At 46.8% G+C, this 24,770-nt stretch overlaps 1 protein-coding gene across 1 annotated transcript in view; it reads left to right on the top strand.

Moving 5' to 3' along the window:
* The window catches only part of LOC144158378 (uncharacterized), a 126,100-nt gene that overhangs the window by 38,338 nt on the left and 62,992 nt on the right, over window positions 1–24,770 (top strand). The window contains exons 2-3 of the mRNA XM_077689239.1: window positions 6,652–6,834; window positions 7,243–7,470. Of these exons, the coding sequence (XP_077545365.1) occupies window positions 6,664–6,834; window positions 7,243–7,470 (399 nt within the window). The 5' untranslated portion in view covers window positions 6,652–6,663. The remainder of the gene's footprint in view (window positions 1–6,651; window positions 6,835–7,242; window positions 7,471–24,770) is intronic.

Here is a 24,770-nt window from a genome sequence, read left to right on the forward strand (position 1 = left end):
GCGCAGCATCATGGGAGGGAAGGCTCGCTCGCCGTCAACAGCGGAGAGTAAGTTGAAAGGAGGAGGAAACGCGGCGCGACGTTAATGCGCGGTTTTTGATTTACGATTTCTCAGCTAATACTCATCGCTTTAACAAAATTCTTGCGGGAGGAGATTGCTAATACATTGCTTTATTTGGTTACATGTACATCCGCGCATAGGCGGAAGGTATTTTAGGACCCCTTTAAAACGTATCCACAAGCAGTCAACTGATACCATTGGGTCGTTTGAAAGACGTTCAAAAGATGGGTATGAAATTTTCATGTAGTCAAGCACACTGACGTCATCAGCGTTATCCCAGTCATATAAACGTTTTTGCACTCTCCCGTTACGCACACTCGGAAACGATAACCCGCATTTTGTTGCCTTGTGATCAGATATGCCCTCGGTAACTTCCCAAGAAACGCCATCTGTTAAAATGGTATCACTCACAAATGTTAGATCCAGAAGATTCTGCGATGAAGCAGTGACACGTGTGGGTTGCAAAATTATCTGCTTTAGTTCGAAGTTATAGATTAAATCAAGCAGTGCTTCAGCGCTGGCCTTTTCGGCGGTTCCACTTTGGAGCTGTTCCTACTCAAGGCCAGGAAGGTTGTAGTCACCGGTCAGAATAATTTTTTTTGAGTCATGAAGGTGCCGTTGCATATATTAATTCCGGACATGTATCGCATCAGGGCCTGCTCCTTGCGGGCGATGCATTGTTCCCACGTAAATAGAAAACTTGCCTATCGTAACTTTACACCACAGGGCTTCTATGCCGTTAACGTCGGGCATTGGTGTAACGGGTACATTATGCCTGACTAAGATTGCAACGCCACCCCCACGGGTGCACCTGTCCTTTCGGAGAAAAACATAGCCCGGCGGCAGCAGACATCACAAGAAAGCCACGTTTCACTAATGGTAACAATGTCGGGGGAATGTTCCAGTGTAAACACTTCCAGTTCAACTGTCTTTTTCACTACACTTCTCGCGTTTATATTAATCACAGAGATGCGTTTTGGTACTTCACGTTGATTTAATCTGTTCCTTGACTTGAGCGGTTTTTTGGTTCTACTTTGACGCCCCTTTCTTCGTCCCACATGTAGAGTGTATCATTTAATTTGATCTTGACATACACCAGCGAGTCTTTCGCACGGTTACCCCGGTTAATTCGGCAACTCTTCCAAAGTTGCTTTCTGATGTTACGTACTCTGACAGAAAAATCTTCGCTGACAGATATCTTGGTACCCTTGAGTTTGGGGCAGTTCTTAAGTATTTTTATTTTGTCCTTGAAATCGAGTAGCTTAAGGATAACAGGCCGCGCTTTATCCTCGCTTTTTACTCCTAGACGGTGTATTCTTTCGATCCCGGAGATGGTTACCTTAAATTTGTCCTAAATTAGCTTGCTTACCACCTCGGACTCAAGATCTTCAGTTGTTTCATTTTCTGTTTCTGGAATGCCGTAGATGATAAGATTGGAGCCTCGACTACGATTTTCTATGTCATCTATCTGTTTTCCGAACCTTGGCAGGGTAGCTTCGATTCCATTCACTCTCTCTTCAACTTCAGTTATTCTACTTTCTAGGTGTGTCAGCAAATCCAACTTGTTGTGAATCGCGGCGAGTGAATCATGCGCTGTTTTGTTGTCTTCCTTGATACTACTTACGTCCGCGGCCATTTTTCGAATGTTTGAGGAAAGCTGCTCCAGAGTCGGGGTTGCTTTCAATATCGCCAGCTAACAACAATAGCCACTTCATTAAAACAATGCAATCACCAACAAGCGCACACATCTGCCGTGGAAACGCCAACACCAACAGAAACACGTCGTTGCTTTTGTAACATTTACCGAAGCGCTTTCTCACCTGAACGAAAAATACGAAGTGGTTCGTCAATGACATGTCCGTTGAGGTGTCACCGTGCCCAACGCCCGCGCCCGGAGGGATGCTTGCTATATATCCATCACAGGCCGATGGCGCTGCGGTTGTCGAGGTAAACCCGAGGAACATGTAGCGCAGTTCGTCCAGCTTGAAGGGGATGTGGCTGTAGCGCAGATAGGCTTCCGACGCGTCACATTGCTCGGTGTGAGCAACACTTGACGATGCTGCCTCTAGAAGGATCTATGCGCAGTCGCAACCACCTTGGCCAAACCGGAAAAAACCGAGGACCTGAACGAAAAATACGAAGTGGTTCATCAATGACATGTCCGTTGCGGTGTCACCGTGACTAGCTAGTCATGTGTTCGGGGACGGGAGGGTCGTGGAAGCGTTGGCGAATGGAGGCGGGAATACGTTGGGGGGTGTGTGGGGTGGCAGCGGCGGTGCGTCCAATGACCGGAAGTACCCGTCGACCGGCCAGTGTGACGGATAGTCCGTGCAGGTGGGAAGTGCGTTGGGCTTCCACGATTTGTGTGACGGTGTTGTGAAGGCCCAGCTGGAGGTGGCGTGTGTTGGAGGTCTAGGTAAGAGGCCTAAGGCTGTTTTGTAGGTCTCGCGGATCAGAGCGTCCATTTTGTTAGCTTCCTGAGTTTTGAGGTTGACGAAAGGGCAGCTGTATGTGAGGTGACTGATGAGGAGGGTTTGACTGCGTTTGCAGGTGTCGTGTTCTTAGAGGCCTTAGGTGGAGCATCGCATGCACCGAATGAGTTGCGTAAGTTGGGTGGTTGTTTTGTGGTGCTGTGGGAGAAGACTCGCACCGGAGCCGTCGTAGTGAAAGTACCCGAAGGGTGGTGACTTCAGCAATGGGCGTGCCGTGGATGGTCTGTTGTGGTTCTGGGGTAGGTTGTGGAGGGCGGCCGTGCGTGCGGCCTCGGAGAACGAGGAGGACTGACTAGTTTGAAAAGTGGCTGTGCAGTCATCGCCGAGGGGTTGCATCTTATGTGTCTTCGCATTCTTCGGCTGCTCGACGGGATCTTCAAATTCACAGTCCGCTTGCCGCCTAAAGTTCGACTTCTTGCGGTTGGCGAATTGGCGCAGTGCTGTGGCGAGGGGCCGTTGCGGGTTAACTCTCGCACACGATTACCCGCCGGCTTGCTTGCGTCTGTTGAGCAAGTCGTCTGGTAGGCGTGCGGACCTTTGCACATCAAGCAGCGTCAAATTTAGATTCAGAATAAAAAAGGACGGGACGAGCTGGTGAAGCAGTGTAAAATAAAGGAAAAACACCTGTCTATCCGCGCCAGGGTCCGTCGTATGAAGTGGACTAAGCGCAGCCGAGCATCAAATCATCGGGGTTTTTAATGCACTGTTTTTACTGGGAGTTTGCCGGGAACACGGCGATTCGTCGTACGAAGCGGGTCCTCGTAAGTTCGGGGAAGGTATCAGCGGTGTTCCACTGTATTACTTTGGTTTTCCGCACGTTATGTTCAGGCCCACGGTTCTACTGTTTCTCCAGTGTCGTAATCATACTTTGCAATTCATAGCCCGAGTTACCAAGGCAACATCATCAGCAAATTTGATATTACGGACGTATTCTTCATTAACCCTCACGCCCACCTGTTACCACTGAGATCTGAATACCTCATGCTGTGAATAACGTTGGAAAGATTGCGTCTCCTTGTACGACCACTTTCCTTACAGGTATTTGATTTGTCTATTTATGAAGGAAGATGGCAGTTGTGGACCCACTGTAGATGTTTTCTACTGTTCTTACGTAATGCTAATCTACACCCTCATTCCGCAATGCCTGACTTACTGTTGAGGTTCCGATAGTCAAATGTTTTCTCTTATTGTTTGAAGGCTATAATAGGGGTTTAGAACACTTCGCGCATTTCTCTTTCAACTGATTGATCCTGTGAATATGGTCAACTGTCGAATAGTCTTTACGAAACCAGGCTTGTTCAGTAGGTAACTGAAATCTAAGGTTGCAGAACTTCTGTCATCGATTACCTTGGTAAGTACCTGGTAGACGACTGACAGTAAGCTGATTGGCCTGTAATTTGTATAGTAATTCATGCCACATTTCGCATCAATCATGATGCTGTTCGCATTCTTCTAAGATTCTGGAACACTCACGGTCATTAGGCATTGCGGACACAGGTTTCCTAGTTTTTCAGTACAATATCCCCCCCACCCGCCATCCTTCAAGAGGTCTGCTGTTATCTGATCCTCAACAGGTGCTTTGCCCCCTTGCATTTCTTTCAAATCCTTCTTTACTTCTTCTGTCGTTACCGGGAGAAAGTCTGTCTCCTCTAAATTACTTCCTATTGAGGTGTTTTCCTGGATGTAGCAGATACTGCACAGACCTCTATGGAAGTCCTCGGTTACTATAACTCATTGATCCCTATTTGTGATGACATTACCTTGCTTATCTTCAAGTGCATGCATTTGCTTTTTCCCCGTGCCTACACGCCTCTTTACTGCTTTCAGGCTGCCTCTATTCTTGAAACCGTGCTGAATCTTCTTCATATTATACTTCCATATGTCTGATGTGTTACGGGTATTGGTTGACGTCCAAAGCTCCGCTATTTCTGTTCCGAAGTTCTATTTCTTGTTCTATACTGAAGCGGATGTGGAGAAGCCCGAATGGGGAACATCAAAATGAAATTGACATCGTACGATGCCATAACCCTGGTGTCGTACAAGATGCCGAAGCACTCGGAACGATGAGGTGTAGTGACTACCGTATTCTAAGATCTCGATTACGGCTATATTTGAGGAGGGACCGTAAAAAAGCTAGTACGAAAGGAGCCGAATATTGAGCTATGAGTAAGGCGGAAGGTTCACGAATTCAGGATCGCGCTGAAGAACCGATATTCAGCTGTAACCAACGAAGCAGCGTTTACGACAGAGGAAGCCAGTGACAATCTCACACGCATTACGACGGAGTGTGCAGTAGAAGTTGGAGGTACGATCGCTACACAAGATACCGGTAAACTTTCCCATGAGACGAAAGGTTTTACTTGGAAACGGCAAAGCATGCCAATACCCACCCCAGGTGATGCATTTATTAAACATAAGAAAAGGAAAAGGTACAAAACCACATCAGTGAACCATTCATAACTGAAAAGACGCTGCGCAGAACGGTTTTTTCGAATTACGCAAGTTATAAACAGTACATTCTAAAGTTATGTTTACATCTGTACAGGCACGAAAATAACGGACCGTTATTATTTTAAAATGTCAACCAGGTACTTAGCTTGTTCACATGCTGAAATCCAGGGCTTGATAATTTAGCATTCTTTTTTATTGTGTCTGGCTTCTAAAGTTTGATTGCAGAGAATTACTTCTAACAGAACATATAGACTTTCACTTAAATGTATGTAACGCCTTGACAGAAAAAAATACCCAGAAATAGGTCCAGTTGTTGCTACTTCAACAGAGGTAAAGTTCCTAATTTTTCAAGGTTCGTGGAAGCTATATGTTACCCGAGCCAGTTTGTTTGCTTGTTTACGTGTGAAATACTTTTATTGTGCGTGCTAACTTCAGGTATTTAATTGCTTCAGGGCCAGAAGCAGATATAAAATTTTGTTTGTAGAAATTCAAATTATCTAGAAGACACCTGCCCCACCTCTTGTGAAAACACCTCTGCCTACTTGTAAGGACGAAAAAGTTGCAGGTTATTATTCACTAATTCATGTGTTTTCCCCAAATATAGCTTACGCTTTGTTATTGGAAAAAATGGTGTGCTGACTTTTTGTTTGCGCTTACAATTTATCATCGCTATAAACTACTTAACATTTATAACTCACTTTGCTGATGATCACGTTCGTCGAGCAGGTTTACGAACCGGTTCAAAGCTGCCGAAACTATTCGCCAACCGGTTCATTATGTGTTTCAATAAAATAGGAACTGACTGAACTAAATAGTAGCACGCGTACCTGACCCATAACTGAACAGATATTTTTGTTTGGTTCAACACACTGTACAGGGCAAAAACAAAAGGGCAGGTATCTGCGACTTAAACATCTAATAATTCAGGCACACCTCCCGTAGCTCGTGATTAGAAATGCAATCTGGGAGAAGATAACTTACCATTTTAGTAGTGGTTGTTGTGCGAGCGACATCTGCAATTAGGTTGCTGAAGCCCTGCGATGATTTGTTAAATTGCGTTTAATATTCCTTTCACATCAACTACCCGGCCCCTTTAGAGCTCTAATACCAAAGTTTCTTGCTCCTGAATAGCCACTATTGCGCCATTGATCACACATACAAGATTTCGATGGACCGGTTTTGCTGATGGTGCCTGCACAGTTATCTTTTTCATACGCCGATAAATGAATCTCAGTACTTTGGTACTGAATACATCGCTTGTTTATTGTAATTCACCAGTTCTGATGCTGAGGTTTGGCTGTGAAGCACTTTTCTGGTTGAAATTGCGGCGTACATTGTGTGCTCTAAAGTAATTCAGCGGGTACTTTTTAGTACTTCACTAAAAAATAAAAAAGAGCAAAAATGCTCCCCAAAACGTTTCACTGAAATAATACGTGTTCCGTCTCTGACCCGGGAGCATTGCTCGTAATAAAATATAAGGTACATAACGGCGGATATTGGTTAACGAAAACACAAAATGCAGCAGAAAAATATAACATTTATACTCCCTAAAACATTAACATTGCCGGAGAGAATTTGAAGTTTTCTGCAGAAGGACATCTATGGTTTTAATGTTTTATCTCCAGTAACAGAACCTTTTGACATGCAGAACGACTGCTGCATGGAAACACTGGATCTCGGTTCGAAGCGGTCTACCCGACTGAGGTCATTTCTGGCCAGGTTTGGACACGACCTTGAGAAGTGGGTTTCTGAGTGTGGCCTTTACGACGCTAGATTTGACGCAACCTTGCAGTGCATCGAAGTATGTGGAGGACGGGAAGCCATTGAAAAAGTAAGTAATGTAGAATAGCTTTAGAACGCTATATAAAAGCAACGCACTTTGGTCGCCTTAAGGTTAAGTTAACCGAACAGAAATATAAAGCCTAAATTATTTACTAGAGAGGAAATGCTCGGTGTTTGGCACGGACTAAAACTTGCTTCAGAGACAGTGTTCTTGTAGCCATAATAATGGTTACGTAGTAGTGCACTGTTAAAGAATAATTCATGATTACACTTAGTCTTGTTCGTGTGGGCTAGTTGGGGTGCCAAAAATGATCACTCCGTTACCTGCAGCTTTACGTGCAATCGAAGCACCATGACACTTATGGAATGCTCTCTGTTGTTTTCTTCTGAAAACATCGTCATATGAAGTTCAGGAAGGAAAGACGCAAACGTTAGAGGTGGTTTTTCCCATTTTCAGGTCAAAAACCTCATGCGAGAGCTTCAAGCAGAGAAGGACGTGCGGCCGCATTGGAAAGCCGTCGAGGAAACCTGCTCTATCTGCCATCTACCACCACAGTGCTCGACCGGAGGCGATGTCAAGCCAAGTAAAGTTCACCGTATGGAGAGCTGCGGTCATTTGCATTGTGTGCCCTGCCTCACACTTGCCGTAAAGTTTGCACCTCTGCCTCTCACTTGCTTCCACCCGGTACGTTCCTTTCAGCCAGTATCGAGGGGCCACTATCTGCCGGATTCGCGACCTTGAACCCGAGTGTCCGAAGTACGCTCCCAGTTTCGCTAATGTTTTTAAGATGGCAAAATACTCACAGAAAGTGGAGCGTGTTTCGCCTGAATGCCAGGAAACAGTGTAAAAATGTTGTTGCGGTTGTCTCACGTTTCTAGCTGACGACCTAAAAGAAATGTGGTATGCAGTCCTGTGGGCGTCATGCAGTCATGCAGCTTGGTATGCAGTCCTGTGGGCGTCAGTCCGTCCGATGTTCGCACTGGGTCAAAATGATATACGCCGAGCATCTCTACACAAGAGAACTTGCGGCAATGAATAACTACCAACTGAATTTGCATGGATGCTTGTTGTAAGTCAAATTCAAACTCCACACGAGATGATAGTCAAGTATTTGTGTGCCTGTGTAAAGAGTGCTCGAAACCAAGAGTGAAAGGTAAATAGTCTTGTTCAGAGGTACAGATGGAGTTTTAAGATATACCTTTCTCACAACACTAACGAAGCTTGCACAGTAAACTGCTTTAAAAATTGTGAACTTCCAGAATGGCCTCAATGAGCGGGGTTGGTGAAAAATGTATTTTGGCAGTACTTTCGACGGACACGGCGCAATATCCGAAGAATATTCGCGTGATGGTGCTTTAGACGCCTATCGATGTCAACAGCTGGAGAAAGCGCCGCACGCAATACATATCAGTAATATATCTCAACAGGACTTCCAGAAGGAGCTTTCGCCTCCATTCATCTTCTTCGTCTGTCTTTTCCCAGTGAGCTCGTCATCGAGGAAATCTTGTTCTGTTTGTGTCATGTAGTACGCTTCTAATTCAGAAATTTTGCTTACTAGACATATGGACAAACGCGGGACGAGACTTTTGATAGCACAACAAAGTTTTAACACTCTTTTCTACCATGGCATGATTGTGTAGAGAGATCAGAAGTAGAATCCTACGCTGGGCCAAAAGACGGGAATTTATCTGGTCACTCAAACTGCTTCACCAGAATGTTCTTGGCAGCATTTTTCTTCAGAGTGAGTGCTGTAAATTTTTACATAAGTTCTGAAAAAATGAGAATGCTAGTGAAGCACGCCAACCTGCGAGCATAAACCACTTCTACCTTGGTAGACGGAGAGAATAAAAGAGCAACATCACGACGTACAAAAAATATTATTTTTGAAGCAAACCTTTCTACCTGTTTCTTTTATTTCGTGGCGTGCGAGACAACAAACTCCCAACGCGGCTGGGGATGGGGCGGCCACTTTTCAGTCACGGAGGCAGTGGACATGGCGCGGTGATAGGGCGCTATTTCCCGGCATTCCCCGCACGCAGGTGACTGTTCGCACCGGCGGGAGCGTCGGAGGGGCAGCTTTGTCGTCTCCTTTAGCGACAATTGTTTTAGGCCTGTTTTGGCGCAGCTTCGCGTCTATTCATCGCTTACTTCGAAGACTTGATTAACGTGTTCCACCCCACCTTAAAGGTAACCCGCGCCCGAGGAAATTAAGTGAATGTACGGCAAACATACGTTAAGGATTTGTTTTCAGTGTGGGAAAACAAAATGTAGAGGCACACAAAGTCGTCTGGCTGCCAGAGAAACGCTACCTTTTGCGGATTGCTTGCCGCTAATGAGACAACGTTTTTTAAATTGGTGAATACCAATTCCGTCGTGTTTTAAGGGGTAATACAAAATGCGAAATCAGCAACTGAATCTGATAAAACGCGATAATAATAGTTCCCTCAGCTTTGTCGCCATTCTCACTGACTAAACTATTTTAAATGTGTATGAATGGGAATCACTAAGCTCACATGCCAAATTGCTTCGGTGTCTGCGCTTGTGTAGCGTGGTCGTGTATCCCCAAGCTAGCACGTCAGGATGGCTAGATTCCGTTCATGTCACGATGAAAAAAAAGAAGCGAGCGAGAGCAGTGAGCATACCGTTTGAGTCTAAGGTGTCACCTTTCTCTGACTGGCGTGGTGCAATGCAAACCGCAATATTTTCCTTGCGTGGTAGGAAAGCGCAAACGAAACTTTTGAGTCGAATGAATTGTCAGCCCGATATAGTCATGAGCAGAAAATGTATTGCTGCCTGCCTGGATTAGCCGACGGAGCGCCTTCTGGTGGAGCTGAACAACATGATTGACTTACGGCTTGGCTGTTTCTCTTAAAGAGGCGAAAGTCGAATACGCCTATGTGTCCGGATTTGAGCGCACACTAGAGTTCCCTATGTGGTAAATATAATCCGGAACAGCCCTTTACTACGGCTCCCCTGATAGCTAAGGTGAACCTATGGCCCATTACACTATTACACTACAAAATATATATGGGCAGAATATCCCTACAGCGTCCGCACTGTTTGTCAAACCGATAATCAAGCTGACACACTTATTTTGTATATCTGTAGTCTCAAACAAAAATAGTTTATCCAGTAAAACAGTTATGACCCTACGAAGTTTACTGTAGAGGCCTTATTCATATTAAAAAGGGACAATTCAGATGCAGAAGGCTGCAGACTGAAATAATGAAAGACATCCTAAGCCACGCTCACATATAAATGTTAGTACCTAAGGAAATATTTCTCTTCGTTCCCTTTGTGGCCCGTCTCATTTTGTCGTAATTTTGTATTCTGAGCTTACACATTCTTGTATTAGCAGTAATCACATCTACCGCTGAATTCGTCTTCAGCGGAACTTTAAAGCGATTCTTTCAGCCCATCAATCATGTCGTCATTACTCTACCGAAAACGCACTGTAGCAAACCCAAATTTTTGTTCCGATGATGATAATGACTGTGGGTGGAGTGGAAAAAAATTAAAGCGCTTCCTGTGATCAGAATCAAATCTAGGTCCCTCGCGTTATGACGCCGACATCTATCCGATTGCGCCATTGCGGCATGATCGAATCAGTTTGGATTTGGAGAGGGCTGCAAAGTCACATAGAAGAAGCAGCTCTCTGCCTAACGACGGGGATGGTTGAATGCTACGGAAAACCTTCAAACTCCCTTGTCACTAAAGCAGTGGAATGTAACACCAAACCGACCCGATAAGAAAAACCTCACGTGCATGGTAATGTGGTGTGCTGCGGGTCCGCTCGTTTCGACGTTGGTTCGTTTGGAATTGGACTTGGTTTCATACTCACGTTCCCCTATCGTTGTGCTCTCCACAGAGGGGTCATTGATGTGTTAATTGAAAATAGCGGAATAAAAATTCCGCATCAATTGCAGCGCGACAAAAAAATTGTGGGAACAACAATTACTTACGTGGAATTTGCCCGGTTCCAAGTAAATATTGAGGCCTTCTGCTAAGCAACGTGGCAAAATAGTTATTTCCACCCGCCTAAGTCAGTTTTATGAAGAGGAACATACAGTATATAACAAAAGTACTATGGTGTTCTAGCTTCGCCATAATTGAGTTTTGGTGCAACGAACTCAAAGAGTGCGCTGTAAACTATGGCTAGTGCCAGCAATGACAAAGCTGTGTGAGGAAAGGTTAATAGCAAAAAATGAATAATTGCGGTGCAAGTAACTGAAAAGAAAACCGATAAAGGAGGATACTTGTCGGTGGAGGAAAGGGTGCGCTGGCGAAAATATTAATAAACAAAACTTGTCGTCATTCACCTTTGCAGAGCCGTGCAATGACTATGGCAGCGTTGCAATGTCTTCATTTACCTTGCGTAAGAACTAGTTGCCGGCCCAAAGAAGAAAAAGCTTGTCGCGCGGAGAACACAAGCATCATTTTAGCATTTTCAGGTCCTCCCGAATTTCCACACGTGAGTTAACCCTGGCCAATCCTCCCTAGTGGGTACTTGCCAAAAACGTAGGGGGTATCATCATCATTTTAGTTGAATTTCTGCTGCATATGACAGCAGTACTTCAGTGTACAACTGTGAGCACGCTGGGGCGAGCACGGGAGCGTGTGGCTGCTGGTTCTATGAGAGCAGCCTACTGCGGGCTCCGCTAAATGTCACGCTTGTGTAGCGCACATTGAAGTAGTCTATGTTTTCAGCGAACTCATCATGTTGACCCACCGTCTGTTCGCCTTTTGTCTCCATTTGTGTCTTAGCGTACCCGTAAGGTGCTGTAGGGATACATCGTTAAGTAGAGCTTGAAACAGGGCGAAAGCAAAGAAGACACACGCGACGGCGCTAACTTGCAACTGTTTTTATTTCGCATAAACACAATTATATACTCAGAATGAATACATGCCTAGGTCAACCCCTCGAGGTATCGAGCGCTTCTTACCGATGTATAAACACCAACTAGCCCAACTGTCGATTTTACAATCTTTGACGACATCATAATCATTTAGGCATGACTGAGAAACTGAAATCTTCAAAAAATAAGTAAGTGGAAATTTACTCATTAGCTACTACACGATTAAGGGTTCGTCATGGTGGCATAACGCTTCACCGTGCGTCAAGCAGACTGTGGAAGAAAAGACCACGCGTATTATGAAAGCAGTTTAGTGTTGTTATGGCGAACCAGTATGATGCTTAATACACCCAGCAGCATACATTCTTGCTGCTGAATGTATGCAATACGTGTGCGGGAGACCAAGTTGTGCAATTATGCTCCGTAAAGCTTCATCTCCCATCTATTGCAACGAATGATCACATAGAGAATGGAAATGACTCGTAGAAGGCAGAAACAAATTCCCGAACAAGCTTACATTCGTCATTTACGCCCGCCCACATGACTGGTTTGCAGTCATCAAAAAATTGGTCTACTCGCAGTGGCAGCTTCTAGGTGGCCCAATACTGCTTCAGTAATATTGACGTCGGTACCATGGTACGAGCAGTACTCACCGTTTCGCCAAGTAATCGTTTACTGTGCTGTACGTGTAAACCAGTGGATGATCCTGTTGGGACAGGAGGTCGACCCGCCGCGGGGGCTCAACGGCTGAGGCGTGATGCCGCGCCCTAGAACGCGGGTGCGATTACGGCCATGGTCGCCGCTTTCAGGAGAAGGCAAGAGTGAAAACAACCGTGTGCTCTGGGTTTTGGGGCACGGTAGATATTCCCGTGTGGACAACATTATTCCGCAGCCCTCCAGTACGGCGAGCGTCACACACCAACCGGTACGGGAACTTCACCAACACGCAAAATGGAAATGATGATAGCCAAAGCAAGAACCCAAATTTAGCAGTGACGTATGCCGAAACAAGTTGCATGTGCCGCTGATAGTCGATTTAGACATTGCTCAGAAATAAATTTTTACGCAAAGCAGAGGAGTCCCTTTATTTGCTCTCGCGACAGTAACCTACATGAATATAAGTGGTCGATAAATTCAAGTCACGCCACGGACATTTACGCCAGCAGCATGCGACGTACCCTTCACAAGGGGAAGAAGCCCCCGTGAACATTTCACGGTGAACGATTCAAGTGCATGCCATGGCCATGTTCTCACTTAGCAGGCGAGCATCCTTTCAACGCCCGCATGTAAAAGTCGACGAAGATTCCATGTAAATTTTGTTCCCCATTTAAAGCGGAATTCTTCGACCTCTCTTTCGAGCACGCCCATTGTAAGTACCAAAAAAGCGTTCAAAAATGACTTCGGCTTAGCTCTCCTAACCCTGGATATGTACAGCGAAAGCTGGCTTATGCTTTTCAATTATTGGTTTCACTTGGTTACCTTCCGGTTTAAATGTAATTATTGTACTAATATTTCAGTGTTGGCCTTTGTTTACGCTTGTGGTGTAGCTGACGGCGTTTTGCGAGGCGTAGGGATCGCTCTTTCTCAGACTAAGGCCATTGTTTCGCGCGCTTGGCGTTCCGGACCCTCCACAATAGAGCAGCTCGCTGGGCAATATGCATGGGGCGTTGACACACCGCTTGCCGATGACTCTCGAATGCGCCCGCGGCCCCACCTTCGGTCTCAGCCATGGCCAAGCGCGCATGCACGCGCTCAGCCTCGGTCTAAGGCGGCAACCCAGGAGTGGAGAGAGCATGCGTCAAGCTGGCAGCGGCGGCGCCGGCTGCAAACGGGGCCGCCAGCGTAGCATGGCATGACGAGTAACGTGATTGTTGAAAAGGATACGGCCCAGCTGCGGTCAAATGAAGGGCATATTACCCGCGACGGCGAAACTGTTCGACGAGATTAATAGAGCGTTGCTTTAAATTCAGTGGTCACTACGATCTGTGGAGGCGGTTGGTAAACGAATGTGCGTGTGCAAAGGGTGTGGACGCGCTGGTTCTCCTAGGAAAGTGTGTTGGACATCTGGGTCTGTAGTCAGGTAATAACGAACCACAGTCTGCTGCAGAAGTTGGAGCTGGAACCGAAAGACCAGCCCAGAAAGTGTCTTAGCCACATGGTGTCCTGGGCCTCGAACTCTTCTTTGTTCAGTCTCAGAATCAAGATATGCTTCAAAGGTTCTCCCTTGTCATTTACGGGCCGATGTGAGGGCACGCTGGTCGGACTACGTATTAGTACCGGTACACCACGGACAATTACACTCACGTCCGTGTCATCTGGCCCCATTCTCATAGCATATTTATGTATGAGAAGGCACCATCTTCAGAACACAATATTCAAAGTCAGTTTACATAGAGTAATGTAGCAGCCACCTGAATGCAAATGAGAGGCATTTTTTCTCGGAGTGGTATAAGCCGTCGTATAAGAAAATATGATATCCGTGGTACATCACCGGTGCAAGCATGGTCTTTGTCACCAGAGCTAGCTGACACTGATGGGTATAGTTGGCTTTACTTCTAAGCATATTTTCTTACCTCGGAAGAGAATTTTTCTGGGGCAGTGTCACCCGTTTTCGGTGAAACTATCGTGGCCCAAGTAGCTTATCGATCTAAGCTTAGTGTGTCTAATCTGGCTTTCCCACATTGCGTGTTTGCGCGCGGACGCCGTAAAAACGTGCATCCTAGCCGTAGGGAGGTTCGCTGAAAAAGTATGTGGTGCGAGTCAGAGGTCGTGAGCCGGAGATTTCACGCCAAGACAAGCAAACAGCAGTGCGGGAGAAGGGTCGGATGAGAGCTCCGAGGGGGATGAATCATACGCCGGGAAAGAGATGCAGCCACACCTAGTGAGGCTAGGCTGGTGACCTACGGGTATTATGAACCACTTTGAGTGTTATAAGTACAGCATAGGACAACTAGAGGCTCTTAGTGAGGGTGTCTTGTACCAATGGCTAGCAAGCGGAACTAGCTTGGGAATGTGCCCTTCGCGAGACTGTTAATTTGTGATGGCCGCTAGCCGCAAAGCTCTCTTCCCCGAGCCGGCACTTTGGGATCCATCGACCTGCAAGGACAAGACTCCAGCGTCAAGGGGGAGACGAGCGACCATCGAGGTCCATGTTTATTGGAACGTAAAAGGGAAGGTTGTGAAGAGGAAGAACACTGTGTGTGCGCTCCTGCGGCCTCAGACATGAAGATGATGCCAGCAAAGGGAGATTGAATTCTGTTCTTTAAAGACAATGGCTGGCCGTGCCAGTCCTATGGCGGTCTATGGCGATGCGGCTGTGACCTCTTGTAAGTTATTCTACATCTTCCCTTCCGCCAAGGACGTGGAGCCACCATGCGCCTAAAGGGTAGAGATGTTGAGTCGGCAGCCATGATGCAAGTCCCTGTGCAGTCTGTGCGTATAGTCTGGCATACCCGACGGCAGGATACAAAGCGGGGCAGTTTTTGCACACTCATATCGCTATTTTGCAGGAATGGGCCAGAACGAACTGTGGAAAGGCAGTATATAACTACGTCCTTCAATTCTTGCAAAACAGAACACTTTCCATCCAGATCGGCAACTATCAATCTAAAGAAATTTGACACCCACAGAAAGGCATCTCTCAGGGAGCGGTGATTTCGCCGACGCTATTCACCCTAGCTACGCTGAAAATACATCAAGCTCTGAATGGCATCAAAAGAATTCGATGCCTCCTGTACGTAGACGACATTACTTTATAGGTCACGCAGGGGTCGCCACGACAGATTCAGGATACGCTACAAGAGGCACTGGATGCACTTCAAACGGCATATGCAGGAATCTGACTGTTGTGCAGCGCTGAAAAGCCTGGCCGCTTGCCAGTACATCACCCAGGATTGCATCCACCCCCGAAACATCTAAACATCGGCCAACAACCCCTAACAAAAGTGAAGGAGACAAAAAATCTAGGTTTACGCATACACACCAGCGGAAAAGGAGATGCTGCGGGAGCTAACGTAATAAGACGAAGGAGTGAGCTCCTCCAAGTCAGCGGAAGAATTGTCAACAGACATAGTGGCCTTAAAGAGGCCGACCTACTACAACTTCCTGACACACTCATCACGTCACGTATCAGATACGCCATACCGTATTGTACGCTAAGCAAGAAACACCACGAGAAGCTTAAGGCGTTACTAGAAAAATCCACCAAGCTCGCCATGGGAGTCCTGATGAGCACCTCCAACACGCAAATCGAAAACACCGGACTTTACGTAACATGCGAAAGCATCGTAGCAGCACGCAAGCACAACCAACTAGCTAGACTAAGAAGCACCATCCCAGGACAAGTCCTTTTGCGATTACTCAAATTCGACATTAACCATCCTCCAGAAGAAGAGAAACCAATCAGCCCGGAAGACCACAACAGAATTACTGTAGGACCCATCCCAAGCCAAATGAACAGCGAAAAGGACGACAGAAGAAGAAAAATTAGAGCAGCCTATTTACGAAGAAAATACGGCGCACACGAAATGAACGACACATCGTCACAGACGCCAGCAACCTTAAGAACCAATGGGAATGGGTCACCGTCGAATTATTAGGAAATGAAGCCACGGGCGCCTGTCCCTGCACACAGAGCACTGAAGCAAAATGTACGCCCTTGTCCAAGCCATCCCAAAATACGGGCATCCCACCGAACCTCTAAGCATCTACGCTGATTCCCACAAGCATGTTCACGCATCCTATACAATCTAATACCCCCCATCACGCATGCTTTATGAAAAGATAATAGGAACGATTAGACTCTACTGTGTACCTGGTCATGTTGGGATGCAGGGTAATGAAAGAGCAAACCCACTCGCCCGCAAAACCGCACTCCATGCTCCTTGAAACCGCTTCCAGCCCCTGAAAGATCGCATCTTAACAAAACACATCACACTGAAAGATCTACGGCACCACCCGGAAGCTTACCCTAAACAACACAAATACCTAACCAAAGAATAACATTTTTTATTGAGGCAGGCGGGAATGGGTACCATCTTAACCCCAGCACGAATGGCCCTTTACCAAGGAAGGCCACCGCCACAGTGCTCGAAATGCCTGGGAGTGCTGGACGAGCGTCACCTATTCGGCAACTGCAGCAAGAGACCAGGTGAAGAAATCATTGTGGGACTCTCGTCACGTAAAGACCACACCGCCCTCACCGCTTCCATCAAGCAAAACTTGGAACGCCACTGGAAGGGACGTCAACAAGCCCCCGACAAGAACTCAACCTAGTCCACATGACGCCGCCTAGGAAGCAACGACAGCCAACCGAGAGGTTTCCTGAACAGAGGGCACCTATACCGGCAAATGTATATAGTATTAAAGTATTTATACATCCATTCATTCATGTCAGGGGCCAGTTCGAGGCGAATGGCTCTTGTATCGGCGTCATAGAGAATGTCGTTGTGGACGCGGTTCCTTGATGCAGTTTTGAGGAAACGTGGTCCAGTGATGTCCTGCAGGCAGCAGCACTCTGCCTTTAAACATTCTTCAGTCGTCATGCTCCCAGTGATCCTTTCTTCGTTCAAAACTTTGTGAACATGTTGTGGTGGTGGGGGGTGGTTGGTTTGTAGGATAGGGCGGGGTTTGCCTGGCTGGATATGTCGGCAATTGCTGCGCCCTAACTTCCCCTAATTAGTAAATGGTAATATCCTTTCACCACGAGTTTGCCCGTTCCGTCTAATGAAGGAAGGTTAATAGAAGGCGCGACACGTCTCTGCGAAGCATCCAATGTCACTTTGAAAACACGATGTGGTCCACAGTGCTGTGTGGGGCTGCCAGCTTTCGAATCGCTGAGAACATTGCAGTCCGCTCGACATCATGCCCTGGGCAACACATTACGTAGGGTTGCACATCCCCTATCACTGTTCATGACGCACACAGAGGCGATCGCACGGGGCCGAACTTGGACAGCCTTATGTGGTCTTTGCTGAGCCCGTTCGCATGCGGTATAGCAATGTTCCCTCCGATCTAGTAAGTCACTTCGTGACGCAAGGCTGGGGACAGGGATTTCCTATGTACTTGAAATGATCGACGACGGTTTGCCTGAAGTCGTTCAAGTGATTGGCGGAAACATTAAAGCCAGTGGAAATTGCAGCGCATTTCGTGCCATCTGATCAGCGGTCTCATTGCCCTTGACGCAAACATGGGATGGAATACATTGAAACCGCACATCAAAACCCTTTGCTGAGTTCTTGCATAAGCCGTAAGGAACACTGACGGTCCCTTTTCGTGCGGATCCGACACTGCAAAAGTTGTAGTGCTGCTTTTGTGTCAGTCAGAATTACAAGTAACTGCGGCTTATATGACTCAAGTTTCCTCAAAGCAGCCGCGATGACAATGCACTTGGATTCGGTGGAGGACACCACATGATCCAGGCGTGCTGCCCAGGAAACCTGGGCATCAGGAATTACATACCCCGCTGCACTAACCTCTCTGTGCGGATTTGACTGAGCCATCCGTAATACTTTGAAGGGGATTGGGAGTTCTCCAAATGTTCAAGAACCAAAAATCAGGCTGCTTCCACTGGCGTGTTTCGCTTGACCCTCATGTGAGGAACATGTAGCGATCACTGAAGACTCTCGTAAGACCATCGCGGCATTGATAGGGGAAGTCATACAACCAGGCGACTACAGGATGTATTCGCACCAGCCAGGTCACTCAGGTAATGTTCACCGAATCCCAAGTCTGTAACTGAAGGGTGAAGTTCTGGACACTCACCTCCTGCGCTTTATTCGGTGGCAGCATGAGAGAACTCTTTTGTTTCAGGATGTGCCGATGCGAGGAGATCCATGCAGGTTCTTTTCACCATGACGGGGATAGTAGCAGTGACTGGGTTCCTGTTACTTTTGTTAGGGTGTCAGTGAGGTTGCCGCTTCCAGGGCAACCGTGCCCCTTGTCTGCGATCCTAATGAACCCGCCACGTCTTCGCTCTTCTACGACGGGGTTTTCCGATAGGTTGATGTCCTGCCTCTGAGGAACAGCGTGTTCATATTGTGCGTCTTCTGAGACCTGATTACTGCTTGAAGCATGCACTGGTTCGTTTGTAACAATGGCCTTCAATTCCCACAATCATTCGGCAGCGGAAGTTACGTGAGAGGAGCTCGCTTGCAAAATAACGACGTCCATAGAGTGGACTACCTTTCTCCGAGTTGGGACAGGTCCTTGAACCGTCCAGCCCAATCGTGTTTTAATCGCTTTCATTCTGTGTCGAACCGTCAGAAAGTTTCCTGCGACAATATCCCAGTAGAAGTAGGGCTCAATCAGAATCTAGATTCCCTTGTCACATTCCGAGCTGCACGGTACAACTGTTGTGTGAATTGAGTGGGACTTCAAGGCTTTAAGATCATTTTGTTAGGAACAGGGATCTTCTGGTTTAAAATGGACTTCACCTTCAGTGCTTCGACACTGAGTGCCCTTTCACCTGTACGGTCAAGCAAGTGAACCCAAACTCTCCTTAAAGTTTCGTTCGTTTCTTTCCCTCCGAAGACTCCTACGGTCAGGACCTCGTTTCCCTTAAACTCGCATCCTAGCTTCCTAGATGGTTCGGTATTGAGGAAGCTTGGCTGGCTTCCCACGTTCAACAGAATTCTGTACCTGTGGCGCTAGTGGGGCCAGAAGCCTAGATATTCAGCTTCTGGAAGAGGATCACGCAACCTGTTTGTCCTGAGAGGAGCTGTAGGGGAGCCCGTATAACTTGTCTCTTTTGATGACTCTCCGGATCTTCATTGCACATCAAGGAGAATGTCGTCGTTTACAGCGCAGGCAAGCAATTCTCTTTCTGCACTCTCGGAGGATGTGTCCTCGGGTCAAACGACAGAAGCAACGTCCGTATTTGGTAAGAAGGCTCTTCTTCTGCTCCATGGATACGTTTTCAGCTGCGCAAGATGCTGCATCATGTGAGGCGGAACCAAATGTGCATTTTCGTACCTCAGTAACTGCGGCATGCAGGAACGCTGCAGCATGTTCATGTTCGAAAAGTCCTGTTCGCAGCTGTTCCCCTGGCTAGTCGTCATTCTTAAACTTCGTTATCCCGGACGTGTTCTCAATAACTGCTTCCAGGCACTCAACTTCATTTTAAATGAAGTCCATCAGTTTGTAAAACTTTTCGTTGTGGTCGATAGGTTGTTGCTCACCTTCTATGCCACTTGACATCGAAGCTGTACACGACGTTCTTGACCACTGGTGGTACCTCAGGACCATGTATTGAGGGAGTGTAAGTAGAAGAAGCACACGTAACATAGAGCAATAAGTGTCCGTGCTTATTAAAAGGGCATTCAAACTCTTACAGTGTACTTTAACCCTGTCGTAAAGCTTTCAATGTTGTGCGAAGTCACTCGAAGACAAAATTGCTCTGATGTCAATCAGCGCCTGTAGGTGGTCTTGAGCAATCCGAGTCTCATAGCCGAATCGCTTCAGGAGTTCTCTATTGCGTCGTTATAGCACCGTTCTGTAATAAAGGAGCCCAGTTACTGCGGAAGCGGACGAGCCGGTCGGTAGGTTAGCGAACTAATTAATCTTTTCAGTCGCTCGCAGTTCCTAATTCTTGTGTACGGCGTGCTCAAATTGGCTCCAAAATCTTGTACAGCTATGACAGCCTCCATCAAACTTCGTCAGTTTTATTGTCGTTCGCCTCGTTTTGGTGGTTGCGGGCGCGCTATGAGACTGTCTCGTTACAGAAGGCACGGGAGACTCACCAGCCTGCTGGGCTCGTGATCTGTAGCGAAGCTCCGATATGATCTCTACCACCATGTCACTTAACGAAGTCGCGCTGGAGGTCCCTTCCGTGACAATTTCCTTCGTCGCTTCCAGAAAAATGTCGTCGTCGAGCTTCTGGATCAATGAATGTATGGCCTCGATCCTCTCCAAGTATATCGTTCCTTAAATCGCTGTAGCCAGGTGCCACTTGGGATGCCGCCTTCTATCTCCGTCAGGACGGCGGAAAGCTTGTCCCGAAGGGCAGTATCCCCCGCAGCTTGAACTCGATTGAAGCAAAACCTTGGTCCTTCATGGTAGGTCCGCCGGTCTCTCAAGCAGAAGCCATCGAATAAAGGCTATCGGTCCTGCTTGTCGGTGTTAGCCTGGAAGACACGATTCCAGGGTTTTGGCACCACGTTGTGGGATCCGTCGACCCCCAAAGACTCGAGCGTCAAGGAGGAGAGGAGCGACCTTTAAGGTCCATGTTTAATGGAATGTCAAGGACGGTATTTGGAGATAAATAAAACAGTGCGGGCGCTCCTGGCGCCCTAGACATGAGAATTATGCCAGCAAAAGGAGATTGACCTCTGCTTTTTTTAACGACAATGGCAGGCCGTACCAGTCTTATGGCGGTCGATGGTGTTGCGGCTATGGCTTCTTCAAAGAGATTCTGGAGATATCGCACTGTCTATCTCGTAATTTGTCTGCTAAATCTAGAGTGGCATACAGACAAAAAATTTTCCCGTTTGAGTAACCCAAGCCATAATAGTGTTTGTTGGGCTGCGCATGCGGGAAAACTTTGTGCCTGCTGTTCCTCGATTCAGCTGCATAGTCCAAAGTTACATATATTGTTCAGCGAGGCGTTTTATAGGCACAAAATTACGAATTTGTTGATCTAGAAATATGCTCCATATTATGCATTAGTGTTCAGAGCAAATATATTATACGCTTTATTAGAGGAAGAACAATAATAAATAACTAGTGTTTGCATTGTGTTTATTTAAACGTAGACGGGCGGTTCAATTTCCGAGAGGAAATTAAAAAAAACTCGTTGAAAAGAAAATTTCATCCAAGAAATACATGAGTGCCGCCGACGCTCGCACCCGCGGCTCAAGCGCTAAGTCCCGTGTGTCCCAACAGGTTGCGCAGCAGTGCGAACGCGGAAAAACTGAACTCCGCAAATCTGTAATGGGTGGACCGACACAGTAGGGAATAGCGTGACAGGTCGGCGAAGAGAATGGTGGAGCATTTACGTGAGTGGCACACGACTGTTGTGTTTTTACAGCATCTGCAGCGACGCGAGGAGATCGCGGCAACATTTCTGATCACGCACGCTAGTGACCAACGGTTGTTACCCTAGTATAAAATTTCTCCCGGGGAAACACTATATTTTGAAAGTTGGCGCTGAGTGCTTCCCTGAGCTCTCACCTTTTAATAAAAGATTGGAAAAAGAAAGAAAAGAACGTAGAAAAAAGACAAAGCCCTTTTCTTAAGGTAAAGATGGCTTAAAGGTGAGGCTTTCTCCACACAAACTCCACACCGTGGTGTTTCTTCGCGATATTTAAGACGCTTGTCTTCGCACCCTCTGTCTGCTGCAAGTTGCAAGGCTTTTCCGCGAATTCTGTGTTAGCTCTGATTATATGATGGGTGCTGTACATGGTTTATTTAAAAAGGTGGTGTGGTGGTATCGTTTTGTCGCAGTGCTTGCTATAAGAGTACCAAGTCGGTGTCTCAGGAAGCACTTTAAGGAGTTCTCGTTGAGAATGCATTTTCGGCGCCAATACATCGCAACAGCTATAACTTCGGACCTCATAGACATGTAATAAAGCGATTAAAAGAATGTCCGTTATTGGTGGAGGTAAATCTTTCATTTAAGCTCCGTACTGGGACACTGGAGGTGAATGAATAAATAAATATATTGTGTAGAGACGGCGTTATGGTTGAAGAGGGAAAAGGGTTGTGAGGGTTAGCAATGATACTCCGAATTTGCACGTTTAAAGCCTCCCAAAGGGGGGTGCTTCTTTGGAGAAGGCCCTGATTTCGAGCAGTGTGCCTTTCATTCGTTTCTCTTAGAAGACCCGATCATCCAGGCTTCTTACTCGCGAAGGCTTGGGTTTGTCTCGGATATCTGCCAGTTCCGGACAAGACCAGAGTAAACGGCTAGTGGTCGATGGTTCCATGTGACATAGATGGTAGAGGAGTTTGTCTGGAAGAATTTTCACGTTTCTGTGGTTCATGAAGTGTATCCAATGTGCCGCTATATTTTACGTGATTGCGTAGTCAGTCCGTGGTTTGGTAAGGGCAACTTTGGCAGCAATGGGAATGTTGCGTGGTACTGGATGCTGCAATTTGGGAACCATATTTTAGAGGTCATTCTTGCCGGTTTGTGTCAGTTGCACTCGTTTTCTAAACATTCCAACGTTTCAAACGCTCACAGTGTTAAACATTCTGTCGTAGTGTTTAAGGAAATGGTTGCCTTGTGCGGTGAAATGGCGTCTTGCGTTGTCAATGCGAGGTTTCTGGGCATTTATGCTATTTAAGCGAGAAGTCGGCTGTACCTGTCACGTTCTTCCATCTTCGTCTGCTGTAGGAGTCCCGTAATCACACAAACGGCTTCAGGTGTAGATTTTCGCTGAGCTTGAACCTGTGTTATGTGGACTTTTATGGCCCCGTTGCATGCTCTGGAAATCAGTGTGTTTTGTACCCTTATTCGCGTTATATCTTGCGTTGCTCCTGCGAATTCGTTCGAGATTTGTTTTGTGAGGTGGAGAATTTTCTTTCATGTGGCGTCAACTGTGAAGCTACGCGCCCGCGTTACCTTTTCAGCTGATCGGAAAACCGAGTATCCCTATTCAACCAGCAGCAGCAACGTCACTGCACTTTGAATCGCTCCGTTGAGGACCAACCTACTCGTAAAAAAATATGTTTTTTCACATGACACTTCTATTCCCGTGTGCGAAATAGAACTTTCAATTATGAATAGCGCTTTTGCAGTTCCCCTAAAGGAATTTCTGTACTTTCGTATTCGGAAGGACCTGGATAGAGGAACATCGATGGTTCATTCCTTGTGGTGTGCACTGTTTGCATCCAGAAAACCGAAACAATTAAAGACGTTTTTTAAGTATTAAAAAAGATTTGCCTCTGCATACTTGCAAAATTGGGTCCCTTAATATTGAGAATGCGGACGGTCTACCGTTGGATGCCAAAATGCTGTATGGTCTAGAGAGCATCGCGGTACGCTAGAAAAACAGTATCGCGGTACGCTACTCCGATCAAGATATAAGGACCATTGGACAGTACTTTATAGAGTGACTATGTACTTCTGTACAAATTCAAAAACTAGGGCCCTCAGAACCAGCTACGCGGCCAGCTGCAGATACATCATACCTTGGATGAGATAGCTGAGGTTCAGGAAAGGGAGCAGATGGTGCGGCTATCAGCGACTAGGGCGGATAGGCAGATTCTGAGAGAGATGCCCCTCAGGACAAGATCTCGCAGCTACAGGTCAGCATTCCCTTCAATGCACGTAAACAGTATCAAGTCTAGCCTGATCCCAGGAATATGCATATGGAGCGAAATGTGGGTACATGAAAAACCAGGGGTGATTGCCTGCTGAGACTGAGCGCGATGAAAATGAGAAGGTCAGCTTCGTCCATGCTTCTTTGAATGAGGATAGCAAGGTATTTGCCGCGGTTGTCGTGCACAATGGGGGCAGAATCGTCAACGCTGCTTCCATTAGGATTTATAGACCGTAGGTCGCGAAGGAGGCAGCTGTTGCGCGTGCCCTGGTTGATATGTGCAGGCCTTTTGTGTGTAATGACTGAAATTCAGCCGTTACGCCTTTTGGGAATGGCTACGTGGCTAAGGTTGCTTTCAGAGTCATGCAGAACCATCAGATGTCTCAGCACTGCTTTTGTTGGTTTCCTGCTCATGTTGGCGCAATTCGGGGAGCCCCTCTAAATCTCTGTGAGTGATCTCACGAGGCAGCGCGAGATCTTACCTTCCGATCTGCCCCGCGTCACACCAAGGCGGTACTACCTGAGAACAGAGACATCTTTAGAATGAGATCAGAAAGTAGTATTTGCTTAGCCGCAGAGTTTACGGTATCCCTCATTCGATACTACACAGGGCTCAGGCACTGATGTCACGTGCGCTGGAGTCTGGTATTTCTCCTTGCTCGCGGAGGCTAACCATGTTTTATGCTGAGGCGTATACGGAACCTTATTGCTAAGTTTGTGGTGCTTTATCCGGCTTCGAACACGAGCTCAAACACTGAGGTATTCTCGATCAATGCTCACACCTACCTGCGATCAGGTGGGTGTAGGGGTTAATGGAGAATACCTCAATAGCCTCAGATTTGCTGACGACGTTGTCTTGCTAAGTAACTCGGGG

This window comes from Haemaphysalis longicornis, unplaced genomic scaffold, assembly GCF_048455015.1.
Source record: "Haemaphysalis longicornis isolate Haplotype H1 unplaced genomic scaffold, Haemaphysalis longicornis Haplotype H1 scaffold_10, whole genome shotgun sequence".
In the NCBI taxonomy this organism is placed as follows: Eukaryota; Metazoa; Arthropoda; class Arachnida; order Ixodida; family Ixodidae; genus Haemaphysalis; species Haemaphysalis longicornis.